We start from the raw sequence: 20590 nt of genomic DNA on the forward strand, positions 1-20590 counted from the left end.
TGGAGATTTTAACAACGTCAGTATGAACATACTGGGGCCTCTTGAAGTGTAAGATCCCTGAGCGAAACAAAATACTTGTCCAATACAGTCTTAAAGAAGCCACAGTGCAAAGAATTCTTAAAATAGAAGCTCGCAAAGCGCATTATATTGTCAGAGCAAATTTGTCTCCATCCCACTAGAGATGCTAGATTGGTGATCCACCTATCTTTTAAGGCAAAAACTCTTCTAGTACCATTGCTTGTGGGCTTTAATACAAAGTTCTGGCAATTGCCCAAGGCTCAGGAACGAAGGGCATGCTGCTTTTTAAATTCTCTTTTTAGGCCATGACACAAGAGATCACACTGATGTCCAATAACGTTCTGTATACAAGTGCACAAGGAAGTCAGCAACTTGTACTTAAAAAAGAAAGGATGGGATTTCTAAAAACAGTACTACATTGTACATCAACTTCATGTTTACGTAAGTTACTTAACACTTTCCACAGGGCTTAATAAAACATAGAACTGAGGAAACTATCACATTCTACACAGCACTGGAAACCAATGGTGAAACAGTATATTTTTGTCCATGGCCAACAGGCATTGCTAGCAAATGGAGACACTTAAAAATTGAGTTTTATTTTTTTAACACATAAATGAAAAAAAATCAAACACATTTTCATTATTTTTATCATCTCATCCCTAATCCTGTGCGCTCCTAATATGAAGAGGCACGTTCATCACAGAAATGACCAGAACGAGTTAGAGGCCAGAACAATTAAAAGTGAGATCTCTGAGGAATCCAAGTTGGGTTTGGGACTTGGGGTGTGGTTAGGTCTTCTGGCAATGATAAAATAAAAAAGAAAAATAATTCCTGCATTTTTCTCAGTCTTTTCCTTTTGAGCAAGGTTAATGGTTACATACAATCTTGAGGCTTTATACTGAATTCTTTACAGTAGCCTTTGACAGCTGTCACTTGCCATATTAGATTCAAAACAGCAGCTAACAATAATGGGTAAGGATATTAATTAAGAAAATATGGCAAAATTGACCTTTATATAACGAAGTTTCAGGTTAGTTATCAATGACTGAAGTTATATAAGAGCTACTAGTTCTCTTCCTCTGTAGACAGAAGAGCAGCAGTTTCTAATAAATTCACTAAAACAACCACTTACAAAGGAAACTTTTCTGCCCAAGTTTTCAGTATATTGTGTCAAATACTCATATGTTCCTCCTTCCATGTAATTTGATGAGTAGACTAAGTAAGAAAACAACTGACACTAGAATGAAAGAACGAACGGTATCACAACATCGGCAGACGGTATTCTCAGTGCTTATAGGATTTAAGAAAGCCTCTTTGCCGAGTTAATACTAGAACAGTTTAACACAATTAACTATTAGCTGGGAGCACACTGGTTATTAAAAGACGAAACAAAACACGGAACACCCCACCATAACCCATGCTGACCTGTCAGGATTTTTTCCCCTTTTTCTTGATGTTTATTCCTTTAACGTGTTTACAGATGGAAGTCTCTCCCCCTCACCATCCTTTAAGCAGGCCAGGCTCACCAGGTTTCATGTGCAGTAAGCTCTCCTCTCGTAACTCAGTTGTTCCTCTAGCACCTCCTTTCATTTGCAGCTGTCCACTGGAGAGCTCATGACTGATCCATCCCAGGATGTTATTTACCCTGTTCACAGCTGAATTAATCTCAGTAGCTCATTCATCAAATGTGACTTTATCATGGAGATGGTTTTCCTCCTAAATCATTTTCACTCAATACCTGTCAACTTGTAGAACTTTTTGGCTTGCTATTAACTACCAGAGGACAAAATCTATGCATCTAGCACGGTTTTCTTAGGAATTTTCTTTAGGAATATCTTAGGCTTACTGCTGTTGCATTTTGCTCTTCGTCTATTCAACCCTTCCCACTAACAGCCATTTTCAACCACATTTGGAATGGAGATGGAAGACTGAAAGATGCTGAATTCCTACAAGTTCTGTCAAAACTACCAGCTGGGAAGAGCATTTTCTCCTTCTGCTAGTGATGTCATACCAGGAAAAGGCACAGAGATGACCTTACCTATTCCATTGGCATGTCTGGAAAGTGACGGGTTGTTCCCAGGTAGCAACCTCCATGCCCTTAACTCCAGACACAGTTGCCTCATACACTTATCATTTCCCAGACAGCAGGACAAAAGAAGAAAACTTGAAGATATTCTGGGAAGTGTGAAAGGAGATTTGGGAACAGTGGAAGAAAACAAGGGTACTGTGGGGAGAAACTAATAATACTGTGGTGGGAGGAATGCAAGGATCCGTGGAAAGCTCAGATTCTCCTGAAGACGAAAAAAGGCTACTGTATTTTAATCCTCTTCTGCTACTCCCAGCTTCAAATTCCTGAAATTTATTGACAGTCTTTTCCGCACTGAAAATACACCCAACCTTTCATAAACTGGTATTATCCATATCCTTCCGGTATTTCTGCCTGTATCACTAATATTAAATCAGATTAGGCCCCAGACTGACTTAAAGATCTGCTAAAGCCCACACTGTGTCCCAGTAGGTCCCTTTTCAGTATTCTCGCCATCGTCTTTCCCACCCCAATCTCCCTGTTTACCACAACAGATAAAGACTGGTCAAACATAAATAGCCAAAGCAGGGTATCTCTCCCAGCGTAACTATTACTTTGCCAATTTATCATGTTACAAGCCCTGCAGGTCATCAGCAATAAAGCACTCCAAGTTGCTTTTTTTAAAAAACAATGACATCAAGCAAGATTAGCATGACAATTCTTATCACTTCACTTCTTAATACAGAATTAATTAGAAGAATAGTAGATAATTTTTACTTTCTGTGTGTTTTAGTGCCGTTAGTCACCCATCCTCACTGCTGCTAGAATCACCTATTCTCAAAACTTAACCCTCAAATCTTTAACTTTCAAGGTCTGTAAATAGCACTATATAGTCAAAAAACTGGCCTTCTGGAAATTCATTCATTGCTTTTTTAATAATGCATTAAAAGTATCTTTATACGTAGTCTGTATTTTACAACTTTCCTTCTATAATCACAGTATTTTTTTGTCTTGGAAATCCTCAGTTTCCAAATTTCTATGAAATACGACTTAAGAGATATCATTTTTTGGTCTTCGTTAAACAAAAGCTTTTCTGTTTTCTCATTTATTGTAGATATAGTCCATAATTCTTCTGTATACCAAAATCATCTTTACTCCCTGAATTTTAAAGGAACTAAACTGAATAATCACCAATATGCAGGAGAAATCTTCAGTGGTAGGAAGGTTTCTTAGGCATACTGAACTCTACGGAGGGAGAAAGAGACAGAGAAGTACCTCAGCCAGCCTTCCTCCCATTCTGTGACTAATGGAAGCTTTCATACCATTTTTGGTTCCCCAAATATGCTGGAAGTCAAGGACTTGGCTTTCTACTCTGTCAGCTTTTCTACAGCTTTGCATCCAAAACAAATTCGGGTATGCTGAGAACCAGATACTAAGTGACTGGCAGCACAACCCTCTAAACATGTACCAAAAAGCAAAAAGGGAAAATACATATGTCATCCACATCCTTAACATGGCGAGGCTTCCTTCAGTCACACAGATTTCTGGAGACAGCTGAAGCTGCAAGCACTTCCTGAGGACCCTGCTTCCCAGCAAGTTCAAGAAGCAACGCTCAGTGCACAAGAAACTGAAGGCACAAAGGCAAAAAAGCCCACCCTTGTAACTCCACCATATGGTTAAACAGACTTTAAAGAAACAAAAAAGCATTACATTGCACCTGTGTGTAAGGCGTAAGACAGTCAGGCCTGCAAAACTGTGATTTGCACATCACTAGTGGGCTACAAAACCTAAGCTTATCAAGTGCCCCCAGTTCCATTTTCTACCCATGTAAAAGCACAAGACACGCTGTGAAAACCACCCGATGTATTTTTAGCTGTCTTCTCAGTGAAGTGTGGGTTTTTCGCTTTAATGTTGGAAAAACAGAGAGGAAAGAAATCTATGAGGATTTCCAGTATGATTATGACCCAAGTTAAAAGCCTCTTGAGCCAATGGAAATGTTGGTGTGCTAGGTCTGGAATGATTATATAATCATCTAATTATGCCCAAAATGTATTCATATAAATGGCACCATTTCTGTTTGATTTAAAATGAGACACAGCCAGCTACATTTTGATCAAGCCTCATTGATGCAATGTCAAAATAGCATTAGCTGGCTTCTACATAAAAGGAAAAAGGGCTGAGTGACATCTCCACAAGATTTTCATTTCCTCTTAATCTACAGAGTAACCCCAGTGATTAAAAATGAAACAATGAATTCAGTCCGTCAAAACTGCCTCTTAACCTCCTTCAGCCTTAGCTTACACACTCTACTAAAAATATGTGATTTAGAAATATTACATGCTTACAAAAATGTTTCACTGACTTTTTAAATGCCTCACTAAGTACTTCATCGTTTTAATTATTCAAAAACATTTTATAAAGAATAGCGTTTCACCTGTTCAGGAAAAACAAACACATTATAAAAAGGATGCCACACTAGCTGCAGTATTCAAGAATTGTTTGCAGTTTCAGCTCTAATGCCTTGATACAATTTAACACAGCGTACGTAACACAAATAAATACTTGTAAATAAAATGGGCAGAGCTGTTTACCAGAATATCCCCATTCTTGCCACGTTTACTGCTCAGGAGCAAAGAAACCTTCAGAATGCTTACATGTCCACACACACTCCTCAGCCACCTGCCCTTCTGAGCTGCACGATTAAAAATCAGTCAGAACTAGCAGTGGAATACCAGACTGCTGTGGTTGAGATTTATCTGAGGATGTGCTATACAGAAGGCATAAATTATTTCCACTGCAGCTTTTCAAACAATTCTACTAATTCAGAACACTGTAAGGACTGGAATAGTACCACATTTACAGTACTACTATGGAAAGAAATGGTGTCATGTGGGGAAATATTAAAAAAAAAAACACCATGAAATTGGTTACTATACAGCTAGCTACAAATCAAATTGATGAAGTGCCTGCACTTACATTTACATATCTAACATATTATAACATAGAATAAGCATGCCAAAAGAAAAAGCATTGTCACTATGAAGCTGTTCAAAAATTCCTTTGCAACAAGAGGCATTCATAGGCCACATGAACATAGAGCATGTGGTGTTACCCCAAAAGTATTACATCTGGTCTTGGTGGAGAGATGCAGTCTTTTTAAGAGCACGTCAATGAGTTACTTCCTAATTTCTCAGTCACCTCAGCCTACAGAGATGGTAAGCAAACAGATTATCATGAAAATATAATAGGCCATCTTTCTTTTTGCATTACTTTTTTGTTTGTTTGTTTGTTTTTCTGTCACCAAGAAGAAAATAAAGAATCAAATGTGGAAAAGCCCATGAGAATAAGCCTGGTTACCACAGAGGTGCTAACCCTTCCAGAATTAATGCTGATACCAAAGCTTCTACTTACTGCTGCCTCTTCCCAGCGGTGGCTGGAGGAGTGGATATTGCTACCGCTCATGTTTCAGGAATATTCCGCAATTCTGTATTCTCATCTGTACAGTAATAGTATTTCAGGCCTGCCCCACCCCACCACAAAATAGCTGTTCTTGTGTTCAGCATATTATTGCAAATAAGAGAAAAAAAAGATTCAAGTCTCCCAGCTCTCCCCCAGCAATTCATCACACTTCCATTTCAATTTGAGGAAACAATAGTCAAGAAAAAAAAAAGGGGGGGGGGGGGAGAAGATACAACTTTTGTCAGTATGCACAAGGTAGTTAAGGATACAAAATGTGTTATACCAGTTCTATATATATTGCTTGCTAAAGTGACAATTTTGCCTGTACAGTGGTCACACCACATTTAGCAGAACTGAGGGTAAATTTTGCCACCTTTACTTAAAGTCAACTGTTCCACCTGAATTTTCAGAAAGCAACTATTTTGATACGAGTATCTTTAATGAATACAATTGCAAAGAGTTCTCCCTTACCAGATGAATTATTTAATACAAAATATTCAACTTTACTACACATTATTTAACAACAAATTTAGCAGTCACAATTAAAACTCATAGGTAGAGCCTTGATAAAGGCATGCTCCAACAGGTTATTAAGATAGTACAATAGCTCAATTTACTGTCACCTATTTATTGGTCCTGGACTGAAAAACAAATCCACACAAATGGCAACAGAAAAAACTAATTCATTGGTTACATAAAATAATAATAATAAAAAAACAGAGTAGAAATCAACTTCTCATTTTGATTTTAATTAATGTACGGTTCTAAACATCAACTTAGTTACCAATTAGCATCACAAAAATATTAATGACATTATTAGGAATGTTGCTGCATGTGACATAGCCTGATCATTAATGTAAATAATAGTAATTACTTCATTTAAAACTGTTTTTACCATTTATTATTTTATATATCTGAAGGAAAGCAAAAAATAGCATGACTATATCTAGCTTAATGAATACACTGCTCATATTTTTAATATTCAGCTTTTATCTTCAGATAATAATTCTCTCTCCCCTCTCCAACATCACCCCACCCTTAGACAAAAGTCTGCTTGAATTTTAGCTAGGAAGATATCGTTGCCTTTGTATTCTTTCACTAGTTCCTATTTAAACTGACTCAATCAGATTAATATTACTTTGACAATAATGCAAAACAAGACAGCAAAGCAATATATAAAACCCTTGACAAAACAGACATGCAGTCACTATTTCCCTCGAATTTGCTAATTCAAGTTGATGTTTAACCTCTCGTTTATAGCACACCCTTTACAAATCAGGCAATGGTGGTGACTGAACAGATTAATTAAGCTAACTTTCATTTCATTTTCCATTTCCCATTAGCCTGGCAAATGAGCCTGGCAAATAATAAAGATAATAAAGTTCCACCTACGTGAATTCTTCTGAGTATTGTCAGTGGCTCCCGGAGATGACATGGCAGTAAGAAATAAGCAAGTAAACAGAAGCACAGCACCGGTCAAGTGAACCCTCCAGTTACCAAGCAGCTCCCCTGACGTGCATCTTCATTGATGTAGAACAAAGAGCGATGCTCGGAGCCTGCTTTTTCAAAGCAGTAACACCGCGACTGCCAGTTTTCAATGGGTCACTCGCACACAGATGCATGCACATTGATGCTCCAGCTCCCTGCCTTTCCAGAACCTGAACGTGAGCTATCAGCAGCTGTGGTACACCAGGATGCATGCATTTATTTGGGAAGATACCACGTGCGGTTAAATAAAGGGGTGGTGGAAAGGGAGAAAGCTTTGCAGGGGGTTATAAGCCCGTGACATGCAGTTACAGCATGCTCTCATTTGACAGAGAGCTGGAATCATTTTCAAATGATTTAGAAACGAGAAAAAGGTACAGAGTGGGTTCTTTTTTTATTAAGCAATGTTCATGTGGATCTCCCCTCAAAGTATTTTTCCTTAGCATGGCTTAGCTCAGATACCCCATAAACCAGCTTACATACTATTCTTACTTCACACATAAAATATTAAAACCCTCGAATGTATTTTTTTAATACATTAGGAGCAATCTTATCTTCTGAAAACTGCATTTTTGTATCTCATATCCAGACTACATCTTCATTAAAAATTCAGGTAATATTTATGCAGTTAAAAAATGTATACAGAAACTGCAGATTACTGAGAATCTGTGGCTATAGCGATGCTACTGTTACGCAACAGTGTAATTCTGCTTCAAAAATTGTAAGGCATAGCTCAGAATTTGGCCTGCATTACCTCTTCCATTTAGGAGGGTACTCAGTGCTGCTCGAAACTATGATAGCTATAATGATTCCTTTTGCTCTTCTTTAAAAATACCACATTTTAGACAGCTTCTGATGACAATTTTTAAAATAGAGTACAGGCGGAAGGAAATTATATAACATACACTGCTCAAATCCTCAGCATTGGGGGAAAAATTACCAAGAGCGTACGGGCCTACGAAACTCAGGTTTTATTTCGCTGGTGAAAATAACACCAAAAATACTCATGGGAAAGATTAAAAGAAAAACATAATCACAAGATAATCCTGCCTTCAGTCTGTACTTCAGTAATTAAAGAATGAATTCCAGTTAGCACTGCAGACATAATAGGCTTCTATTTTTTCCCCTCACATCAATCGCTTAACCATTATAGACAACTAAAATATCACACTCTTAAACGTTTTATTTTCCACATAAACGAAGTATGATAGAACTTGTGTTCCCATGAAATTTATTCCTATCATCTAAACGGTTTGCTATTCATCCTGGAAATAGCCACAGAAGATCTTTATTCTTATATTGGCCTCCTCCGCTCCTTACAAAAAAACAGGATTTGGCAGAGGCCGACTCCAACACAGGGCCAGATTCTGCTGAAGCCAACAGGAGTTGTATGTGCACATCCAAGAGCCCTCTTATTTTTATCTGCAGTGATGTCAAAATTGTGACGTGTCTGACCTCTGAAAGGGCTTTTGACTTAGTGTAACACTATAATGCAGAAAGAGTAAAATTCAAGGAAAAAATGAAATCCACACAAACATATCGAAATTTAAAAAAATATTGAAAGAATAAACTCACTCCCTCAAAATACAAAGCAACATAAGACAAGACAAGAGTATTAAGTGTCACATAAAAAAACACAGGATTCTCTAAAAATACATGCAGATGAAGCAGAATTACAGAGAAAATAAAAAAGTGTCCTTTCTATCCGATTTCCCCAGTCATAATTAAAATTAAAAAAACTGACAAAGACAAGGTTTCTGAGACATCTGGAACACTAGAATTCTCTGGATTATAGTAACTCATTGTCTGAATACTACTTCCAGGTGACAGCCCTCAACATAAAATAAAATCCTGAAATCTAAGCAAATAGATTACAAACAAACAGCAGCAGCATCACGTCTGTAGTGCTCCAAGTTACGTTACAGCCTAAACACACAACAAGTAAAAAAAACAACAACAACAACAACAAAAAAAAAACAAAAACAAAAAAAACAAGAAAAAAACAAAAACAAAAACAAAAAAAAAAAAAAAAAAAAAAAACCAACAAAAAAAAAAAAACAAAAAAAAAAAAAACAAGAAAAAAAAAAAAAAAACACGAAACCTGAAATAGTTTGGAGTAGAGTAAGTGACCAGAGCAAGAACTATCTTTGATCAGCTGAGTTGCAAGAACACACGGTATTTGCTACAAGGACGGATAACAATGTAGTTTGTTCATAAATAATGTTATCTGTACAGCATCCTTTTCTAAACATTAGATTTCCTTTAGAAATTGTTCTCTATTTACAGCTTTGAACGTTCAGACCAATTTTTGATATACATAACAAATTTGGAAGTGGATACCATTTCATGATTGACTTAGGTCCACCCAAGCCTGTGTTGCCACGATTAAAGAAGCCCTATTTTTCCCTCACTAGTTGAGAACTTAACAAAAATGGAAGAAGGGAAAATAATTTTCAGTCTGATATCCAGTTGACTGTGTAGCCTCCCTTTCACCTAATTATAATGTGAAATAATGTCCTGATGTAGTGATTCAAGCTCAAAATGTAGACATTTTTTTCCTAGAGCTTAATTGGACTTGAAAATTATGTTTTCCCAATGAAAGGTAAACTGTTTCTTGCATAGAAAATATTGTCTGTCCTGAAGACTTGACATTTTTAGACTTTAACCTATTAGGTAGCAAATATATTTGTGGTCATCTGCAAAATAAATGTATACTTAAGATAGTCTTAATTGTAGTTTGCTTCACCCCAGTCACATTACTTAATCTCGCAAATGTTTTGTTCACTTGTCAAAGGCAGCTAATTAATTTTCTACAGCAGCTACACCTACTATTCAAGACAAAGGCATTGTCAATTCCCAAAAAAAATGATATTCAGGGGGTTTGCTGATTTTGGCTGGGACAGAGTTAATTTCCATCAGAGCGGCTTGCATGGTGCAACGTTGCATGTTTGTGATGAAAGCAGTGTTCACGATGTACCAGTGCCTCAGCTGTTGCAGAGCAGTGCTTACACAGCATCAAAGCCTTTTCTGCCATGCTGCCCTGCCAGCAAGGAGCACATGAGAAACTGGGAGGGGACGCAGCCAGGCCGGCTGGCCCCAGAGGACCAAAGAGATATTCCATACCATTTAGCATCATGCTCAACAATAAATGCTGGGGGACATGTGGAGTTATGCTGTCTTCCCAAGTAGCCGCTACACATGATGAAGCCTTGCTCTCCTGGAACTGGCTGAGCATCTGCCCTCCAAGGAACTCATTCACTACTTCCCATCATTTTGCTTTGCCCACATGCGCAGCTTTTGCTTTATCTATTGAACTGTCCTTACCTCAACCCACAAATTTTTATTGCTTTTACCCTTCTGATTCTCTTCCCCATCCCTATGGGGGCTGTGTGGGGCTTAGCTGCCTACTGTATTAAGTCACTACAGGAGGACAGAAAAGACAAGCAATCACTTGCATTCTCTATCAAGGATGTACACATACAGTCTCTACCAAGAAAGAAAATGTAAGGCTTTTGCTGTTATTGGGTATGTATTCATATATGGAACAAGTTTTAAAATTGTACCAACAAGTCTGAAAACTCAGCCAGATGCTTGCAACTCAGGACCATCTACTTGTGGGCTAGGGAGACAGATATTTGCAAAGCTTTTACATCGCTGCTGGTGGTGGTGTCTGCCCTGCTGGGGAAGATTTAAGTGTCTATGAGGCAGGATGAAAAACAGTGAAAGATCAAGAGTAAATCTCCCTTTCTCTATTTTTTCCCCTTCTTTCTTTCCTTCTTTCATTTTTTTTTCAAAGCCTTGACCTGAAATCCATAGCTATATCAACAAAGGAAAAAAAGTGGACAGAACTTACAAGTAGCTAAATCTCTGACAGATTTTAAAAAGTGTCCTGAGAGTTAAACAGATATGAGAGTCTGAAAAAACAGAGAGAGTCTGAAGCCTGAAAATACAAACAGGAAAATCAAATGCGAGGTAGCTATAAGGACGCTTTATCATTTGGTTTCATTTTCCATCTGTCTTATCCTATTACAGCATAATGGAAGACTTAAGTAGTTAAACTCATTTGTCTTTCACTCAAGGTTTGTCCAGAAGAGACCGTGTCTCATATCATTCAATTCTGAAGAGAACGGTTATTATATATTGGAGTCCTGATCAATTCTTACAACAGACAATACAGAACATCCAAAGTTACAAGGCCTGATGGGATGGGAAAGAAGCTGGTAACGTGCATTTTTGGCTAAAAATTTTTTGGAGTATTTTCAGCTCACAGCAAAATAACAACAACAACAAAAAAATCTGAAACCTGAATATCTTTGAAAATTTCAACTCCAAATTAGCTTTATTAAAATAGAATTAAGCAATTGTTTTCCAAATGTTTTCTGGTATGGCAAAATAAGAGTTGTCCCCTTTTACATCTGTGAAACAAGTCTTAAGTATTGATATTTTTGACCATGGTCACCTAAACAAAGTCTAAAACAATTAGGAAACACTCAGGAAGTACTCGTAGCAGAAGCATTGCCTATCTCCTGTGGCCTGCTTTAGAAGCAGCACCCAAACAACCAAGATACTCTCCCTCCCCTAATCAACAAAGTAACTGAAATGAAAAACCCCAAAATACCTTGCATCTGCAAGACTATGTGAACGTTAGGAAAAAGTTGTTGATTTTGACAACCAGTCAATTGACAATTTGTTGATTTGACAATCAGAGGCCAGTGTGATAAAGAAGATCCCCAAATGAGAAGAACAATCAATTTGACACAATTATCTGTTGAGATGAGTACTTTCCCTCTCTCCTGCCCCCCCAAAAAAAAGGATTGGAAAACTGCAAATTCAACAGAAGCATCTTAGATTATGAGGAAGGATGCCAAAACATCCATATTTCATATGTGACCCAATGACATAATCTAGAAGAAGAGAAGAGAAAAACAATAAAAAAAAATACATCTTTTCTTCCCCATCCTCTTTCTCAGAAAGAGTATTTTGATAAAACTTTAAAAAATTATCAGGTCCTATTTGGGAGTGATCTCTGGTGCACAGAGCTGGAAACATATTTTTTTGTACCGTAAACAGAAGTGCTGAAAATGATCATATGACCAGCTTCCCTAAGCTTGAATGAAACTAATCCTGTTAAAGCTTAGAAATATGCATGACTCAGTAGCCAAAGCCGCATGCATATCTGCCCTTACAAAGTTTCTGACACCTTTCATTGTCGAAAAGTGCTGCATTACTGATTTCTAAATGGACTCTATTGCTTATTTTTATTTCCAGAAACATAACTCAAAACATTTCAACCTATACCTTTTGTTTGTTTTTATTTTATAGAGACTTTGAGAAGCAGTTTTTAAATCTATCATTGGATGAAGTCTGAAGTAAACTCAGTAACATAAGTTATTCCCATTGTGTAATTTAGACCAACAACAAAAACACACATAAATTGTACTATGTCTCTGAAAGGACAGTGGAATGATTTCAAATCTCAGTGCAGTCATAAATGCACTATATTTCAATAATTACAAACAAATAAACACGTTTGCTGTATAATTTTTAGTTTCTCAGCTGTAAAAATGAAAATGATATACTCTCCCCTTTCAAAACCATCCAAGAGTAAAATGTATCAAAGACTAAGAACAAATACACATACATATATAGCCTAAAATAAATTCTGCATTTCAAAAAATTGCCAAGATCCATTTGCTTAAGCAGCCAGAACAGGGCAGCACAGAGTATAATCCAGCTCCTGAAAGTGCTTCTCTGAACACTGCAAGTGATGCGAACTAGGAAGAAACTGGCAGGCTACTTCATGTGCCATACACAGTGCTTTCATCCATAAACCCTCCATCAGCTTTGACAAAGCTCTCTGAAAGATAATTTACTAAAAAACGGGAAGCATGACAGGCTTTGAGATATTTTGTCCCATTGCATACTCACTTCAGATATACCAATGCCAGATCTGCTGGGACATCAGCCACCCCCTGCCTTTTTCACAGAGATGCTTCTTAGAAGGAAGCAGGAAAGCTTCTAACCTTCACCTTCTCAGCATCACAGATTACAAAATATGATATGCTTAGATTTTTACAGAAAACTTCTGAGGCTGAAATAAAAGAGACTGGAGAGGTTTGTCCTGACCCTGTACACTACAGGTACAGCAAACAACAAAGGAGAAACTCTGGCCCTGAAAATAGTCTTAAAGCAAAAGGAAGAGAATAATAACAAAATCCATTTTTCATGACAGAAGAGAGTACAATCTGTAGTACAAATGTGAATAAAGCTAGAAACAAATTCAAAAACAGTATCTCTGCTGACAAATACAGAAATCATTCATAACTTAATATATTATTGCGTACTTGTTGAATGATACTTGAAGGTAATAACATCAACTACTGAGACCATTAGTGGATTGTCAATACTTTTCCATGGTGCAGAGAGGTATATACACAGAGCTTTGCCTGAGCCTCTTCTTGATGACAGCTGGTATGCTCAAAGAAAATACGTCATAGGTATCACCTCTTCATACCTTAGCACATGCAGTAAGAAATAAAAACTGAAACAATTATTTTCCTATGTTATATAAAGGATAATATTGTTCATAAATGTTTATAAGATCACTCAAATTTACAGTGGCCCCATCCATACTAGATCTGTGTATCTGCGTCTATTCGTATTTTTATACACACAAAGCTCCTGGGAGAGATTGTTAAGCTGCCTATCTGCCTTGTGAGCTAAACCTGCCTCGCCACAGCCTGTGGCAATGCACAACCAGTATTTTTTCTGTGTTGTGGAATTATTGGGATGCATCTCTAAATTTAAATTTTCAGTCCTGTGCTGTTTTGACACTCAGCCTATACTATTTGATTTGTCAGTTCCAGTGAAACTTGCTTTCTATCCTGTGCAAGGCATGAAAACTCAGCTGCAGAGAATGTAAGAGTTGCATTTGGACACACAAAAACAACCCTCTCTTTACCACTTCTAGGATACATATTAAAGGAATGTTTTGTGATACTTAATTTCCGCACGTTCAGATAGAACAAAGTTAGACATTTATAAAACGTGTTTTGATGCAAGACATCCACCATCCTTAACCTAGAAGCCAATGCTTTTAGCATATAGACATTCTAATACACAAATAGTAAGTTAATGTTATCAAAACTAGCATTTCTATTTTTTCCATTCTAACACAAGTCAATGTACAGCGCTTTCAACTGCGCATACATTGAAAGGTAAAACTGTATATAAAGGCAGCACATACATAGTACTCAAGGATGCCTGTTATACACCGACTCAAAACCAAACCAAACCAAAAGAACAAAAAGATCCAAAAGATCTCTCTGGATCTGAGAAGGCAGGACTTCAATCAGCTAAATAAACAGCTTTCACACTGGTTTTGTTTGAGGACATAAGGGAACAAGAGTTTACAAGACATCTCTAGCCTTCTTCCAACCTCACTGCATGTTTCCTTTCCCTTTAAGTCAGATCATCTCAGAAGAATGACATTTAATTGATCTACATTCAGTAATTTCATGATTTATTTGTTTCAGCTATTTAAATAACTTTTTTTTTTTTTTTCCCATTCTACGTATTTTCTAACTTTTCTGGTCTGACTTCTTTCTCCACGGGCCTGGAAGTAATCCATGTCCAGTGTCCACTCCCTTAATAATGAAAGCATGTCACTTCATGTTATCTTTCACATAAACCTCTTAAGCTCCAGGTTAAATTCAATTAGATGACAGGAGCACAGTATATACTGGGTAGCATCTCCAGAACCTCTGGGCTCTGATAATTAGAACCATTCTTCTAATACCCAGCAGAAATGTCCAAATATACCACTTGTGGAAGGTACTGACTGCTTTCTTCTCCCCTGCCCCCAAACCATAGTGCCCTCACTTTAAACAGCTCTTTGTTCCTGGCCCCTGTGCTGGCTATTTTATGGACAATGTTTAGGAGCACATTTCAGTTTGGACAGTTATGCAAGGATGAATCAGTTGAGGTTTGTAGTCTATACGTGCAATGGAAAATGTACAGAATAATCTACACAACTACTCCTTAATTAACCTAAAGGTTGGAGCCAACCTTTTTTGAATACAGCAAACCAAAATTACATGCAATATTTAAGATAAGATCGTATGACTGCTTTGCACAGTGGTTCCTCATCTCATCCTTAAAATGTGTTAGGTAACATAACACTGTTACACTGGTAACTTAGATGTGCTCCCCAGCCTTTTCCTCTTGTGCCAGCAGTTCTAGGGCCATCTAATTAGCTTTTTCAGCTTGCTTTATCAACCAAAACCAAACAACGGATCATTTTCTGCACAAATCTAGAGAGCCTTGGAAGCAGCTTAAAAAAGAAACATGCAAGAAGGAGCCACCAGTTAGACTGGGCAAAGCTGCTACAGAACTGAAACATCTGTCACTCTGTAATCACGAATCCATGGTGAGGAGGAAGCTCTCACTCCCCTGCTTCTATTCAGCTGATGAAATAAATGTATGCTGTGGTACTCAAAAATTGGCTGAAGTTCCCCAAGGCCAGAAAAAGACTGACTGAAGCCAGTCCGTGGCTCTAATTTACCACCCCCATTAACAATAAGAATTCAGAGTAGCATCAGATCTGAGAAAGCAGACAACTTAATATTGAAGAAACCATGAAAATTTCTGTCTTCCGAGTGTGGATTTCCAATCAGCTATGCACACACTGTTAAGTAGTTTAATCTCAGTTTCCTGGGATAATGTCAGACAAGACAGTACGAACTGTTCCCGCAGTTAAAGTAAGGCACCTATTGTTAATTTTAAACCATATTGTTGCCGCCTTATGAAGAATTTAGACTTGTTTGACACAATTATTTTCAAAAATGTTAGCTATTACTTCTTTCTTTTTCTGATGGGTACAACCTTATCCATCAGTTCAATGTATGAAAAAATACAGCAATCAGGCTGACGTTTCATTTCCATTTTTAAAGATTTGTCACCACGTTTGTGCTTTTCCAGCCTTCCATAGCTTCCACCAATTCTTTTGAGTACTGAGAATAAATTTGATCAGTTGGTTTGAAAACACACAGCAGACCCTCTGACCTGGCCTTTCCTTGTTACAGCATGAGATCCTACTCCTTTGCCATTGATATTGACTGTGCTAGTCATAGATGGCATTTGAACTTTTCAGTGAAGAAACAAACCAAGCCTTTGGCCTTTTTCTTGGAATCTGTTTGCAGTTTTTTTCCCTCTTTGTACTAAGTAAAAAACGTCTTAGCTACCAAGACAAGCCTTCATAACTAGTATTGGAAAACTGTACCATCCATATCCATTGTGGAACCAGTTACTTAGTTTGGTATAAGTTTCAAGGTAAGTGCACAGCTAACACTTTCCATTCTCATGAAAATATTCATCTTTGTGAAATAATTTTAACATACAGTGTCACAAGAAGGTATTATCTCTATGGGGAAAAAAGAGAATCTAAGAGAAGTAACTCTGAAAACCATCCTCATGATTTCTAGAAACTCGTTTAAATCCCTTAATCAACACAAACAATAACAGGATTCGGTATTCTCCCAAGCATCAGGTACTACAAAGCAGCTGCCTTGCCATGGAACAGAATGAGCTTAGCATTATTGTTGGTTTTGTATTGAGCTAGTCTGTGTTGAAAGCTGTCAAATCAATGAAAAAAAAAAAAAAAGAGTTGTTAGGGTAAGCTACAGATAAAGTGACATTTTACATAATCTGTGTTGCTTGTCTGTTAATGTTAGCTTTATTATTTTCCTTTTTTTAGCATTATGTAAGGATGAGATAGTAATGAACTGAAAAGGCAAAGAGGAATGCAGTTGATAGAAATTTCCAGCCCTTCTTTCAATTTGAAGAGACAATTAATTGGCATAAGTCAACATACTTGACTTTGTTCTCATAAATAAAGACTAGTCATAAATCCACAGTCACACCTTATTCAAAGCAAAAGATTATAGTAATTCTCAAGCTGATCATACATTAACATTAGTAGGTAGAGTAAGCCTGAATTTGAAATTTACTGAAAATGGTAATGTGTTCCACCTACACATCACAGTACAAAGCAATAATACATGACAGAGTTCCTAGCCATTGCATATTGTTTAGGACAGATATGCGTATGTATCTTCATTTATATCCAACAAGTTGAGCTAAAAAAATGTATTTGTCTGATGTGGCATAATACTGTGAAAATATCCTAGAACAGCTAGACAAAAGTCTAACAAGTAACAGCCTGCAACACATGCTAAAAATACATTCATGCTAGAAATGACAGTTAACGGAAGACTAAGCTCTTAAGTTCCAAAATTGAAGACCAAGGGAGAGACTTGAATTAGATGCCAAATCTCTGAAACCTGGCTAAGACAACAGCAGCCTCTGTGTTCTTCCTATGATTATGACTCTCCCAAAGAAACCAGTAGCAAGAACAGGTAAACTGAAAAAGAAAGAGCCTGCTGGGTTTGAAATAAAATTCACATTATCAAATGCAGAATTGGAACAGCTCCTGATTAGTTTCATTTAACACAAGAATTGCCATAATTCTTACAAATATCCAAGTAGAAAATGAAAAACAGGATTTACCTTTGAAGGTCTCAAGTTCCTTCCTGTTGGGAAAAGAAGAATACAAAAAAATAAAATATTAGATTAACTAAGACTCATTAAAAGATTAAAAGCAAAGAATTTGAGAAACACATTTGTAAGGTCAATACTATTAAGTGTGCTTACCTAAACCAATCTTGATCAACCTGTTTAGAAATTAGGCTACCACATATTCATAAATATGCATAATTATAAGAGTATTGCATTTTTATATCTATCCACATAATTTCTAAATACACTGTTACAAAAACCACCAAGACTTCAGATACTAAAACATCTATTGCTTAGCAGAGCTTTGCCAGTGTATAGCTTAGTAAGCAACAATCAGTGCTCCATTTTCACCAATGCTGTTTGAAATTCTTTTGGCAGCTGCGAAGGACAAAAATTTACAGCTTCATTTGCTCAATTACAACACACTTTAAGGTCAAGAGAAGCACACAGGAACATTCCTCAGAGGAGAGGATTTTCAAGTACAAAGAGTGACAGATAACACATTACTCAGGTACCAGAAAGCTAAGAAATCAACAGTAACTCTATTTTATCTCCTTCACACCAGGCCACATTCCACTTTCAGTTGTGAAGCAATTTTGAATGCAAAGCATGTAGGTAAGAGAAATAAGTTTCCCTGTTTTCAGGAAATTGCAAAATGCTCTATTTGCCATTGCTACAAAGTAGTGATTTATCATGAATTTAGAGATGAAAGAAGAATCTAAGTAATAGCTTAAATAAGACTGAATGCTGGCCTTCTCCTTACAAAAATACTCACAACGAACATCTTTTCAGCCTGTGCCTTGCAGACTTCAGTCCCATGCACATAACAAGTCTATTTAAATCCCAGATTTTGAACGCAAAAGTGATTTTAAATAAAATAAACTAAAACAGAATACCTGAACTAACAGTTCTTCAGATACATGCTTCTACTCACTACCCACAGACGAACACATATGCTTCAGTCATTACTGGGTCACTTACAATACAGACTTTTTCACAGTACATATGCTATACCATAATAATTCCTTCTTCTCCCTAACAGATGATGCACTTCAGTATTTATTCTTGCGTTGACAACAGATAAAGCTATTTTAAACTTGCAACTCTTTTCCAGGCAGGATAAAGTATTCCAAAGGCAGTGAGTGAATGCATTTACCTCCACTTTCCCAGTGAACATCCCAATTTTGTCACCAAATGTCCAACATAGATCTCTGAAAGAACGTGTGCTTTACCAGGAAATAAGCTACCACGTAAGTTAGAGCAGCAAATCCTGAATTCTAACTTCCTGTGAATATCTATTACTCTTCCTGCTCCTCCTCCATCCATTTCTCAATATAGTAACTCCGTCTTTTACCAGAGAAAAAAGCTACTTCTCAACACCTATGACTTGCAGGTTCATATGCTACTATTTTTTCCTATCTTGTGTACTTTAAATATAAATACAAAATTCTTAAACACTCAAGTTGTATTCCCTATGTTTAAATAATGGCATACTATTCGACAAAACAATCACAGGAAATGCATATTTTCCACAGACTGAAACAAAAACCATACTGAGGAAACATCTTGTGAATTTAAGAGGAAAAAACTTACACTAGTTGCTCCTAAAACCAAGAGGTCTTATGCCACTTGCCTCCAAAAAGGAACACAAAACAATTACTGTCATTGTGTGCAAGTATACTAGCAAACAAGAAGGTAATAGAGTAACCAGCTGACAGCAATATTTGATGGTTTTATCTTAAAACCCAGAATTGTCCCTTTCAAAATCCAACTAACCATTTGAGGGCTGATCCATTAGGGTGCTGACATTATAACCACATACATAATACACATTCATTAGGAAGGCTGGAAATGAATAGTCAACCAAACCAAACCCTTTTTTAGATTATATATCTCTGAAAAAAAAAAATATCTACTATTAGAATATAGTAAAAGTAAAGATTTGGAATTTAAGAATCTGCATTTCCTAGTATCCTCGTAGCAACTCAGATCCAGACTAATGATCCTTTATATTCTAGGCAATGCAAATCAATCACGTCTTGTGGTTTCTCTTAACGCTCTAAATAAAAGACATGTTCAAAAATATATCTTAAAAAACATGCTAAATGAAAATATGCTCCGCATTAGGAATGAGTATGGTTCTTTTTAAATCAAATTATTCAAATAAAAATTTTAAAGTTTTAAAATATCAATCCTAAATCTTGTTCATTATTTGCTTTGGTAAGAATCAGACACTAAATTTAAAGTGAAAAGGAGACTATGACTTGCAAAAACACTGGAAAAACAGTTGTCTTCAGATTAAATCAACACATTTACTAGAAGAATAATTACAGAATTCTAGGCATATGTACACAAAAAATGTACTACAATATGTTCATTTCTCTTTCTCTGTGTAAGTAAATAAATTATTTTTTATTTAGTCAAATTGGCAGGAAGAAAAAACAAGCAACAGATACATCTTATATCTTCTCTGTGAAGGTAGAGACAAAAATCATCTGCAGAAGTAAATACAGTGAAGTTGCATTAAGAAAGAAACTATGTAGTTGGAATACACATAGTCTGTAAAGGAAAAAGCAGCTTGGGTAATTAAAACAACAAAACAAAGATGAAACTGGAAAGAGAGTTCTAGAAAATAGTCTTTTAAAAATTAGGTTAAAAGGCAAACGGGGGAAAAACTTGCACTGGATCAGGCTTGGATGAGTAGGTAGGACTTCTGCCTCTTATTTTAGGTCTTATCACATTAAATTACCACCTTTGATGCTACATATTACATTTTTGTATTTGTTTTCCTTTTCCTTTAAATTGCTCATTCTTTGAGATCCTATTTTCTATTAGGTTTATACAAAAGCTACGGCAACAGAGCTCAGTCTTTGACAGATAGTTTACTAACAACATCATACTAGTAGACAAAAGTGCAGTATAATGAATCATCTCAGCAGAGGAGTTCTGTCAACTGCTCCAGCTCACAAGTCTATTATCCTATGCATATTTTTTTGTAAGAAAAAGCTAGCCTTTTTCCCCATC

At 36.6% G+C, this 20590-nt stretch overlaps 1 protein-coding gene across 2 annotated transcripts in view; it reads right to left on the reverse strand.

The window, feature by feature from the left end:
• DTNBP1 (dystrobrevin binding protein 1) overlaps nucleotides 1-20590 on the reverse strand; it is an 85283-nt gene that overhangs the window by 24431 nt on the left and 40262 nt on the right. For both annotated transcript variants that reach the window (XM_035316757.1, XM_035316756.1), the window contains one exon: nucleotides 17558-17580. In XM_035316757.1, coding sequence (XP_035172648.1) covers nucleotides 17558-17580 — 23 coding nt within the window. The remainder of the gene's footprint in view (nucleotides 1-17557; nucleotides 17581-20590) is intronic.

This window comes from Oxyura jamaicensis, chromosome 2 (assembly GCF_011077185.1).
Source record: "Oxyura jamaicensis isolate SHBP4307 breed ruddy duck chromosome 2, BPBGC_Ojam_1.0, whole genome shotgun sequence".
In the NCBI taxonomy this organism is placed as follows: Eukaryota; Metazoa; Chordata; class Aves; order Anseriformes; family Anatidae; genus Oxyura; species Oxyura jamaicensis.